General features: G+C 43.8%; 2 protein-coding genes across 3 annotated transcripts in view; one reads left to right on the top strand and one right to left on the bottom strand.

Moving 5' to 3' along the window:
• The window catches only part of LOC116845056 (LIM/homeobox protein Awh-like), a 34,738-nt gene extending 28,555 nt beyond the window's left edge, over window positions 1–6,183 (top strand). Inside the window, exons 3-6 of one of the 2 annotated variants that reach the window (XM_032817323.1) lie at window positions 2,121–2,338; window positions 2,479–2,724; window positions 2,960–3,124; window positions 3,282–6,183. In XM_032817323.1, the coding sequence (XP_032673214.1) occupies window positions 2,121–2,338; window positions 2,479–2,724; window positions 2,960–3,124; window positions 3,282–3,349 (697 nt within the window). In that variant the 3' untranslated portion in view covers window positions 3,350–6,183. Of the gene's footprint in view, window positions 1–2,120; window positions 2,339–2,475; window positions 2,725–2,959; window positions 3,125–3,281 lie in introns of both variants that reach the window. The other variant, XM_032817322.1, reaches the window with a different exon arrangement.
• The window catches only part of LOC116845058 (LIM/homeobox protein Awh-like), a 29,169-nt gene continuing 23,054 nt past the window's right edge, over window positions 6,099–12,213 (bottom strand). Inside the window, exons 3-4 of the mRNA XM_032817324.1 lie at window positions 8,002–8,456; window positions 6,099–6,868 (exon numbers count right to left, since the gene is read on the bottom strand). Coding sequence (XP_032673215.1) covers window positions 6,657–6,868; window positions 8,002–8,456 — 667 coding nt within the window. The 3' untranslated portion in view covers window positions 6,099–6,656. The remainder of the gene's footprint in view (window positions 6,869–8,001; window positions 8,457–12,213) is intronic.

The raw sequence follows: 12,213 nt of genomic DNA, 5'->3' as shown, positions 1-12,213 counted from the left end.
GCTATATTTACGTCTACCAACTATTCAATAAGTCTTATTTACCAAATATATTCTGGAAGCAAATAAATTTTACTTCTGTCAAATAAATAATTTATTTTACAGAGCTAAATTAATTAATAAGTATTGCCATAGCTTTGGCCCGCTATATTTACGTCTACCAACTATTCAATAAGTCTTATTTACCAAATATATTCTGGAAGCAAATAAATTTTACTTCTGTCAAATAAATAATTTATTTTACAGAGCTAAATTAATTAATAAGTATTGCCATAGCTTTGGCCCGCTATATTTACGTCTACCAACTATTCAATAAGTCTTATTTACCAAATATATTCTGGAAGCAAATAAATTTTACTTCTGTCAAATAAATAATTTATTTTACAGAGCTAAATTAATTAATAAGTATTGCCATAGCTTTGGCCCGCTATATTTACGTCTACCAACTATTCAATAAGTCTTATTTACCAAATATATTCTGGAAGCAAATAAATTTTACTTCTGTCAAATAAATAATTTATTTTACAGAGCTAAATTAATTAATAAGTATTGCCATAGCTTTGGCCCGCTACATTTACGTCTACCTTTTAGTAATAGTAACCAAATTTTGATAATATTTACTAAATCCTTCTCTCAGTGTAGTATATGTGCGCTTACCAGTGAACCGGTTAACTGATTCTTTCAGCGAGATTTCACTGATTGCCGTGCTGTACTTATAATCGCACCAGTTGTAAATATAGCATTTCAGTGAGGAATACACCGATTGTACTTTAGAGAATACGACGACATCCGCAGCAGGGTGTGGCGGGAGGGCACAGTCCACCACTCCAACGACCACCGGGGTAGTCGCGTGGCGACCCATAAGACATCCGCAGAGCGCACGATGTCCGGTGGCACATTCGCAAATACAATTCGCACAGGCACAGTCGCGGGGTGCGTCGGATCCGCGGGGAGAAACTGGCCGGGGAAGGGGCAGGGTATCGGATCGGATGCACTTTCCATGTTCATGAATATGATAATGGGCTAATGGCCGTCTAGTCGTTGTTTAATTATCGGCCGCGACACTCGGCGACACGGCCGACCACGGCCATGCCAAGCCGAGGTAACAACCGACCGTCCTTTTCGCGGATGCTGCTGCTGCTGCGCTGGTCGTGTCGCCGCCGCCGTCGCGGGGCGCATCCTAGATGCAAACCTCCTCCTCGTCGTCGGGCCATTCATTCGATGCGTGCGTGCGTGCGTGCGTGCATGTGCGTGTGTCGTTTGCAGTAGGCTTGTGTTCGCCGTGGCTACACGGCTACCGTTTACAGCGACGCGGCCGACTGCATAAACGTGCGCGGTATTATATATAGAATCGATCCCTGGTGAATTTACACGCGAGCAAACCGACACACTTTATTACGCGACGCGGAGGAGTCGAATGGATACCCGATAGTGCGATCCGGTCGACGTATAATTCGAACTAATTAATGCAACGGGCATATTGTATGATCCTCTGGTCTCTCTCTTTCTCTCTCTCTCTCTCTCTCTCTTCCTTTGCTCCTCTCTCTTTCTCTGTTTCTCTTTCTCTCTTGCAATCTCGGGGTTAATTAAAACGCAAGAGTCCAGAGTTGCAGGCGAGCACGTACGGGAATTAAACGTGGAAGACACTGAGTCATGAAGGTATACGACGATACCACACGGATCCTTCCCGAGGCGGTGATCGTGGCGGGGGGAAGCGCTGTTGAGAAAGAAAGAGAAAGAGAGGGGCAGAGAAGCGAAGAAATAAACGGCCGCGAAACACGCGCCACTGAAGACCACTTGCTTCTCGACATGAATATCTCTTCTCTAGTCTCTCTCTTGCTCTCTCTCTCTCTCCTTCACTCTTTCTCTGGCTCTTCTTCTCTCGAGCCACTCTCCTCTCTCGGCCGGCCTTCGCGCCTCTTCCTCCCGGGTCCACGAGTTATGTTTGAGCGGTTATCATTGCACCCCGTAGCCGTTGATCGAGCGGTCGCAGCATCGGCTATAACTTGGCGCAAAGTAAATCCGAGACGTCACGGCACTTACCTTACGTTTGCACAATCGACACGCAGCTGCATTTACGGTCACCACTAGCGAGTCGTTCGCACGGCGCTTGCTGCTTGCAGAACTTTCGGCGCGAAGTGCGCGAAATGCGGACGCAACGTGGGCGCCGGCGACTGGGTGAGACGAGCCCGGGAGAGGGTTTATCACTTGGCCTGCTTCGCCTGCGACGCCTGCTCGCGTCAGCTGTCGACCGGCGAGCAATTCGCGCTGCTGGACGCGCGACTGCTCTGCAAGGCGCATTACCTCGATGTCGTCGAGGGCAACAACACCTCCTCCGATGGTGAGAATGTCCCGCGTACATGCCGCAATGTACCATCCGCGGCCGCGCTCCTTATCGATATGGATAACACGGATCCACGTGGATATGGAACGTGGATGGCGCGAGGGGAGCTGGGGGACTAATTGGTACTTTCGCAGAAGGCGGTGACTCCGAGAGTGGCCACAAGGGCGGTAACAAGGCGAAGAGGGTCAGGACCACCTTCACCGAGGAGCAGCTCTCTGTTCTCCAGGCGAATTTCCAATTGGACAGCAATCCCGACGGTCAGGACCTCGAGAGGATAGCGCACGTAACCGGGCTGAGCAAGAGGGTGACGCAAGTGTGGTTCCAGAACTCGAGAGCGAGGCAGAAGAAACACCTGCACACGGGCAAGATGAAAGGCCAGCACGGTAAGACGCTTTTCCTCTTATCTCGCGAGAACCTTGCGACAGTTGTGTTTCCTTAAGGGGGCTTTCTCTGATTTAGAACGCTTAAAATACTGAAAGCTGAAAACTAAAAACGTTAGAGGTTTCGAGTTTTGAAACGTGAGAACACATCGACTTAAACGTTAGTTACAATATCGTCAAGATTACGATCGTTGCGACGAACATCGAGGAAAATCGGGTCGTTTTTATTCTTTCACAGTACACCAATCGCCACCGAACTCCACCGCATCGCCCAACGATTTCGGCCGTCACATCAACCTGCACCTGACGTATTCCTTCCAACAACAGCACCAGCAGCCACAGCAGCCGCAACTTAGCCCGGCCACGTGCAAGAGTCCCACGGGCTCCATTTATCATAATCACGGTAAGAAATCGCACGGAACGCGTTCCATAGTGCCGGACCGAGTATCGCGTAAGAGACTATCGGCAGGATTAAGAAGCCCGTACCAGGAGACGATCATTAATCGGGGATGCCAGCGGGACCGGTTACGTAATCGCGATTTCGTTAACTCTGTTCTCAGGTTCGGAACAGTCGATGGACGAGCTCTCGCAGGACTCGATGCTGTTGTCCATGCCGAACGAGGTTTAATGACCGCGGCTCGATTCAGCATATTGTAAATACACGCATTGCTTTAACGAAAAAAGTGTCAAGGTAGATACACGCCTCGAAGCACAGGTACCGTTTTTATTTATCCTCAAGGTGGGAAGTTCGCTCTGTCGCGTTATTACTCTTCGATGACGCGCTCTCAGACCACGCTCGGGAGCGATAGATGCTGCGTTCTCGGTGTTGAAGCTTGTCAAAAGCGGTTAGTGTGAGCGTACGTATTGTTTCGTATGTTCCGCGCACGAACAATATATATATATTCACAGCTAGGAAAAAAGGCGGCGGATATAAATGAAGGAGAACGATGTGAGTGAATGAGTGAGTGCGTGTGTATGTGTGTGCGTATCTGGTATACGTGTGCGTGTCTGATAGCGCGTGTGCGCGTACAACTTCGTCCTACGCATCGATCTCTCTGTCTACCTCCTCCTCTTTGACTGTGTTCGATAATTTTGCACTCCACCACTCTCATTCTTCCTCTATCCCCTCTCTCTCTCTCTTTCTCTTATTCGATAAATGTGCAATGTCTCGAAAAATCGGGACTCGGAAACTCGGACAATTTTCCGAAAAATCGTAATACTAAAATCCGAATACCGAAATATATGAAGGATATAATTTTCGTAATAAAAAAATCGAAATGTGATTGGTGAAACAATATTCTGAAATATATAATTGTTCCGGAGAGGAACTACAAAACAGGACACATAATTGTATTATATCTGTCCATTTGTCTATACTCCTGCTGTAGGGGAGAGGGTAAAAAAAAATATATAGACCTCTTTTTTTCTAGACGAAAAATCTAATTTTAAATGCAATAATTGCATCTATAACTGCCAAAGTGTTAGTACACATACTTATAATTATGAATATATTATGAGTGTTAGCACTTATAATGTATTCATAATCATTAGGAAAAAACTGTTCAAAGAGTACAAAATCTTTTTAACATGGTGTAAAAAATAAGGTCTTAAAAAATGGAATGGTGATATGAAACAGTGAAAATAAAAAAAAAAACTTTTTGTTATTATAAAGTTGTTGGCGTTAAAACTATCTTTTTGATTAAATTTCCTTGAATGTAAAAATCACAGACTGAAATGAAAATAAAAACACTAGCTGTGAAAATTAAGAAAATTGAGCTCAATAATTAAAACGATGTGGAGGTCCTTTAAGCTTATGAACAAAGGTCAAATAAAAACATTATACACATTTATACCCGCTACATAAAACGTGGAAATGTAAGATGGAATCCCTTGTTCCATATTATCGATCATCGCTACTTTCCAATGAATCTCAAAGTAGGAAAAATGCTTCCAAATAACTAATTCTGCGATTTCGAAGTTTAATCTTATAAATCGACACTAACCGGTTTAATCTTATAACAAATCTACAGCTAATATGTTAGATTTATCAATGAAAACAAAAAACCATTATTTTAATCTTACCTTGTGGAAAGTTTTAAGAGCAAGAGAACAAAGCGGCTTCTCTTAACACTTTAAACAACGTGGCTCTGGTGCCACTATTTGGTGGCCAGTAACGATTATGTTTATTTCAGTTATTGAAAGATCGCAGCAATCGTTTAAACAGCCTTACTTTGTTACTGCTCTGTTTCATATTACCATCTGCTCCTCTACTCAGATTAGAAGATATTAACGCACCTGATTGTATAACGAGACAATTTGCCAAAAGTACTATCCTGAAATAGTCGGTGTCATGACTTTTCGCGAAAATTGTATGCTTCCAGTATCTCGGTAAAATTGCATTATGCCGGGAACTGTATTGTCTCAGTATTCAAATTTCAACGTTGAATATGCATAACCTTAAAAAATCAAAATCTCGGAGTTTCAGAAGTGGGACAACATCTCAAAGAGTCACAAATCGAAAACTGTGAATACAATGTTTTTCGAAATATTGAAAGTATGCCCGAATTGTCCCGAAAAGCCATCTCGAAAAATGAGAGTCAATCTCCCGAAATACAGAAAGGATGAAGTTGTTCCACAAAGTTGTTTGGTAAATTGTTTTGACAACAACTTCATGCTTTCAATATTTCGGGGAGATTTTTTCTGTACCTAGTTTTTGAGATGACGACTTTTTCGGACGTTGTCCCACTTTTAGAATTTTGCTACTTTTTTTCAAAGTTATGTATACTCACCATTTTGACTTGTAACCTTTATGATCCCGCGGGAAATTGTTTTATTTTTAAAATTTCGATATATATTTCTTTCTCGACCATGCACTCCTCTTTCTTTCTCTGTCTCTCTCTTTCTTCCTTCGGTAAACATGAAAGAGAGACGGTTACGTATCTCCCGGACGTCATCGGAGACGTAATTCTCGCGGAGTCGGTGGAATTTCGCGTGTCCTATAGCAATGCTTCAAATGAAAGTATCTTTCGTAGCGTCTCGATAGTCGTGTAAACGTGAAAGAACTGTCATTTAATATGAATGTACTGTGATGTAAATATTGTAAACTAAACATATACATATATATATATATATATATATATAAATATATAACAATTGCACACGTTGAACAAAAAAAAAAGAGAAACGAATCCTGTTGCTTCCCGATGCAATCTCTCCTTTCGACTTTTTTTTTTTGCGCGACGTTGTCCCCGACGTTGTAACACGTATCCGTGATATACGTCGGTGGGTGATAAGAGGAATATATAAGAGAGGCGAATAGAGGAGGAATACAAGAGAGGCGAGTGGCAGGAAAGTCATTGCTACGATTGTAACAGCAAATGGCGTTTTATTAATAACGGCGTGTTTTACAATATTGCAGCGACAAGTGCGCGTGGTGGGAGCAATATAAAATTCTCACATGCATCTCTCTAAGAAGTAAATGGTATATGTACAAAAGCTAGAGCTATATACAATGTACGTGGACTCAAAGATCTATCTATGTTGATGATTCGCGTACGAGGGATGCGATAACGTTATTGCTCAAGTCGCTCCTCACTTCCTCCCAGTTGTTCTTCAACCGCCCGTATCTCGTCGAGGAGATTTCACTCGTGAACGCGAGTATATAGAAGGTCGAGTCGCGTCGAGCTTGGAATAAATAAGAGCGTAGCTTAAAGTCTCAGTACGATCTCCGTACTTTCCGTGTCTTTTACATTACGATATGTCTTAATATCAAACGCGATTTACTTTACACTTCTTCTTTTTCATTCTCACGATATGTACAAGGCAGGAAACTGCTGAAATTGCTAAGAGGGGAGAGATTCACGCACCGATTGCGCGCGTGTACTCGCCCGTCAGTATCGGCGATTTTGCGGTAAGAAGCAAGCTTTTACGTCGAGTTATCCGGCGGGATGGCAAAATTGCGCTTGCAAATGGTTCGGCGTAGTCGGTGTGAGAGGCGTGAGTGGTGTGAGAGGCGTTAATGGACTACCTGGACTCTCGCTACCGGCGCTGCCGGCCTGATAACCGCCCAGATAAGCGCCGACCACGTTCACTGCGCCGGGATACAGATCGACCGGGTGATGATGCTGCATTGGCGGCGAATGGTGCACTGTGAGCACACGAAAGGACGAGTTTTACTAGAGATGTACGCCAAATATGTCGAGCCGTCGTGAGACACTTAAGGCAGGTTCGTCATTTATTGAGAAAAACAGTGAAAACGAAGTCGCAAACTTCCTTGTCTTTATTCCCTAAATCTCTTGCGATTAAACTTTTAAACTCGGAAAAAAATGGTCACTTGACAACCGAGTCATTTGAATTCCAGTGATTTATTTTAAATCATATATACACGCGCGCGCGGAGAGAATATATTGTGATATTTTTTCATAATAATTCTTTTCAATTTGTAACGTGTTTTCTACACGGAAAGAGTTTTTGTAGGTCTTTCTTATATTTCAATTTTTACGATGTTTATAGTAGTGCAGGAATAGATTCTCAGTAAGAGATTTATCTTGCAAAGAAACGTGTAGTAAATCTCGTTGTAAACACTCTCTTAAAGTGAATCAGTGGAACATCATTGAAAGCAGTAAATATACTGATTTGCAGCTATAAATACAGCACTGAAACTGTTCAGTGCTATACTTATAACTGATATCAGTAACTACTCACTGATTCATTTTAAGAGAGTACATTGAGAGCAAATTTCAATATAAAGTGTTTTTACTGTTGTATTTACACTAATATAGAATATTTTCCAAATAAGAAATATATAACATATTTTCTTAAAACAATCAGGATCTTCAATCTTCAACTGTAGAATGTCAATCTATTCCTTAAGAAAATGTTATTATTTAATTTTATTCATTATATAAATTGATCTTATTAATTATATAAATTATATAAATAATAATATAAATTTATTATATAAATAAATTTTACTATAAGGAATTTTCCGTGTGGTAGCCATCTGTCATGTCGAATCGGCTGTTTCTTCCATGAGAATAATATTTTGAATATTAAATATTCCTCTCCCTTCCCCTTACATATGCCTGGGACCTTGATAGAATCTTCTGATTAATGTTACGAAAAATACCGCCTCAGCCTCGAGCCAAAAGGAAAGCCCTCATGTTCAAAAAGGAACATTGCGCGACTCCTTTTCAGCGTTTCTTCCAAATAAATAGATAAACGAAACGCTGGTCGAACCTGCCCCGGTCTCTCCCCTGTATGTACAAGCAGGCAACTTACTCTGCGTCTTAATCTTGCCGCTGTGCTTCTTCTGCCTCGCACGGGAATTCTGAAACCAGACTTGCGTGACTCGCTTGCTCAGGCCGGTCACTTGAGCGATTCTCTCGAGATCCTGACCGTCGGGATTGCTGTCCAGCTGGAAGTTGGCCTGCAACACCGAGAGCTGCTCCTCGGTGAAGGTCGTCCTCACGCGCTTCGTCTTGCTGCCCTTGCCGCCGTGCTCGGAGTCGCAGTCCTCCGAGGAGGACGTGTTATTACCCTCGACCACGTCCAGATAATGGGCCTTGCAGAGCAGCCGCGCGTCCAGAAGCGCGAATTGCTCCCCCGTGGACAATTGACGGGAGCAGGCGTCGCAGGCGAAGCAGGCCAAGTGGTATATCCTCTCCCTGGCTCTTCGCACCCAGTCGCCGGCGCCCACGCTGCGCCCGCATTTCGCGCATTTCGCGCCGAACGTTCTGCGAACACGAAGCATGACAGACGCGAGAGGTGAGACGCGTTGCATTGAGAGAAAAAAATATATAATAAGACTGTGGTGAATATTTATTTTTGGTGGGTGCTGATGACGTGTTTAATTAAATTCTTTCATTTACGTAGAACAGACGATTGCTTTCATGAAAACCGGCATAGAAAATACTTTGGGATCTAATTGGAATCCAGCCTGATTTCCCCCCTAATAATTGTAGAATCAAAGGAAGAATTTTTATTCTTCCTGCAAAAATATTATAAAACTTTGCCGAAAGAAAAAATTTATTCGACTCTATGTAATAATCAAACTGAATTTTTTACGCTTTGATTTAATATTCTCGATTGAGAAGAAATTACTTGGATTCAGAATATACTTTAAATAAATCAGGTGTTTACGATGATAGATTTGCTGATACATGAGCTTATGAAATATTTGAGACAAGTAACATTTACTTGAATGCAATATGTATTTTTCTGTGTGTACAGAGTGAATTGTCCAATCGGAATCGTCGAATGAATCCAAAATTGAGGAGTGACGCTGATACCGTAAGATGGGGTTACTTTGTGACACAGTGACATTTTTTTGTATTTTGAATCTCGCTCCATGACAATGATAACAGGAAAGCTAAAATTTGCGCCAAAATCTTGCCCAACATACCATACCATCTATGGGCTACAGCCGGAAGCACTTTATCACTATTAACCAATAGTCACCGTGTCACAAAATAACCCCTACAGTCACAAAGTAACCCCATCTTACGGTATACTTGATCGTTTGCAGGAGGAAATTCTAATTGAAACATTCACTCTCGCATGGATTAGGAATCCGCTCTACGATTTGAGCGAATCATTCACTCTTGTGATGCCGAGTGGCGGTATTTTCACACCGCGGCTCCGACCAAATTTTTATTCACGTTACAAGTGAGATTTCACTCCAAGAGATTTAAAGAGAGATGACATACGTTTCTTTTCTTCTCTTTTTTTCTCGACAGAACCCGCGGACACGCATGGACGCTAATAGACGCGATCTCGCGGTGTATCGCGGGTTAGCCGCGATCACGGAACGAAAGAAGTATTTTTATCCCGCCGGGACGACGGAGGAGATTCATTCACTATCTCCGGGCGCGAGGACCCGGCAGCTTCCCTGTCCTCATTAACATACTACTCAGCCGCTCGATGTCCCTCCGCCGAGGCCCGGAGTCTCGGTTTAGGGTTCTGTATCACGATTCGTAAGGTAGATTACGTCGAGATTATCTCGATGTCTCAGTCGCGCGGCTCCCGACTCCGTACAAATGACTCGGGCCTCTTTGAATTTGTGCCGACGAGGAACAAGTAGAAGTAGATATCCACCAACCAGGGAGGTCGGAAACAGGGAGGGAAAGAGAGAAAGAGATAGAGTAATCCATCCGGGACAACGGTAGGAATCAACGCGAAGGGATAGAAGGTGAAGTTAAACGCGAGAGGCTCGCGCAACTCGCATGAGAGCACGCGAAATAGAAGAGAAAAGAAGACACAGGAAGGAGAAGAGAGAGGGAGAACGAAGAAGAGGAAAAGGGAAAGATAAATAAGAAGTACAGGAAGATATAGGAAAGAAGGAAGAGAGAAGGAGGGGGGAAAGAAGCAAGAGGAAAAAGGATAGGAACGACGACGAAGAAGAGAAGGAAGAAGAAAAAGTAGACGAAGAATGCATCAACGACCGATCGACCACGACGTTATTGTATGGAAAAATATGGTAAGCTCACGGAGGGATTAGTCTTCGCGTCTGCATAGTCATCGTCGCATGACGCGATGTTTTCGGGATATTATTGGTTATGGTGATCGCGCAAAGGGCACGCCTAGGAGCTAGAGATCTCGTACACCGTCGAGATCTCCAGTGACGAGCTGTGATCCATCCCTACGATCCCGTTTCCGTCACGAAAGACACCCCGTTTCACTCCGTCATTTCGATCGCACCCCGCCAGCTCGCGGTCCTTCTATTTTCTCTTCAGAGGAAGAAATCCATCTCGGTACGTCAAGGATTCCCCCTGCTCGTCGAAATCGCGCAAGCTACGCGACCTAAGATCTATTCTGTATGGCTGAACTATCTTGCAATTCTTTGTTTTCTTCTTCCTTCCACCAACTGTCAAATATATACAGTAGACTGCGGAACTGCTTAGAAACAGTAAAGTTTGAGCTCGTCAAACTGTCAGAATTGAGACTCATTACTGGACTTACGCAATAATAATATAATTAAGAGTAATAAACAATAAGTGATAGTAAATTAATAATATTACTATACAATCCCATCAGTAATTATTCTTAATATTGACAGTTTGGTGAACTGTCACCAACTTAATTGCGTCTAAAAATCGTCTTACAACCCTCTGCTTATTTCAAATATTAAATCCAGATAGTCCAACTGTAAGGAACAGACCTCTAGTCGCGTCCTCGCGGTGCTCTGAAGAGCGTCCCCGAAGGGCTCAGGACGCGAACGAGAGCCGCTCGTCGCCGAGCGTTGAGAGTATCATTTCGAGTAAATAACGGCGCCACCCCTCTCTCTCTCTCTCTCTCTCTCTCTCTCTCCCCCGTCCTTCCTCCGTAGCCGTGTACGAGGACATAACACACGCACGGAAAGGTAGAAGAGGACGACGCCGGGGGAATCCCGTGTATCCGGCGGCGGGAACTGGTATTGGGTATCTATAAATCTTCAGGGCCGTACGTCGGCTACCAAACGGCCCCGCCCTAATTTATTCATTTGTTCTTCCACATAGGCGGGCCCTATAAGTCAACGGGGGATTAAGTTAGGCGCTCGCTCGCCGACCCCGCGCACGATATGTACGACGGCGAGAGCATGATCCCGGGGCCCGTCGCGGGCCTCGCGCGCGCGCGCGCGCGCGCGAGAGAGTATCACGGCTGGAGGATCGCGCCAGGCCGTGCATATCGGCGAGAGCGCGGTTAATTGCGTCTCGGTAGCGCGGATCACGCGCCAGTTTATCGGAGCAGCTCGGTACGATCGTAATTCTTCCACGCCGCGATTCTCGCTCCCTGTCTCCTTATCGGCCACCGTCGCGTCCCGGCGAGTGATAATCGCGAGCGATAAATAAAAGACTGATTGTACAGCGCCATGACGCGCTCCACCGATATAATAGACCTGTTCTTTCTGGCTGAATTAGCGCTGGAACCTTGCTCCTTGTCCCTCACGCGTCCCTGAGCTATATACTTGTTTCGCTCTCGCAAAAAGGCAAATAGCACACGGAAAGAAAAGATTTGGTTGAATTAACGAAATGGTCGGGTATGAACGATCCAGAAATTCAGATTGAAGTAACCCGAATTCTGTTTAAATTCTGTTTAAATTAGCAAGACTTTTGGTAGACTAACCAAACATGTCTGATTATTTAACCAGAGTGTAAAAGACATGTTTGGTCAAATAACTAGATATGTTTGGTTAGTCTACCAAAAATCTTGCTAACTTAAACAGAACTTCGGGTTACTTCAATCTGAATTTCTGGGTCGTTCATATTCGACCAGATATTTGATTACCGTAAGATGGGGTTACTTTGTGATTGTAGGGGTTACTTTGGGATACAGTGACTTTTTTGTATTTTGAATCTCGCTCCATGACAATGATAACAGGAAAGCTAAAATTTGCGCCAAAATCTTGCCCAACATACCATGCCATCTATGGGCTGCAACACTTTATCACTATTGTCCAATAGTCACTGTGTCACAAAATAACCCCTACAGTCACAAAGTAACCCCATCATACGG

The sequence above is a fragment of the Odontomachus brunneus genome, unplaced genomic scaffold (assembly GCF_010583005.1).
Source record: "Odontomachus brunneus isolate Ranch 3 - 2012 unplaced genomic scaffold, Obru_v1 Obru_scaffold_049, whole genome shotgun sequence".
NCBI classification, from domain to species: Eukaryota; Metazoa; Arthropoda; class Insecta; order Hymenoptera; family Formicidae; genus Odontomachus; species Odontomachus brunneus.
The sequence above is the reverse complement of the archived record's forward strand: the minus strand, read 5'-3'. Positions and strand labels throughout refer to the sequence as shown.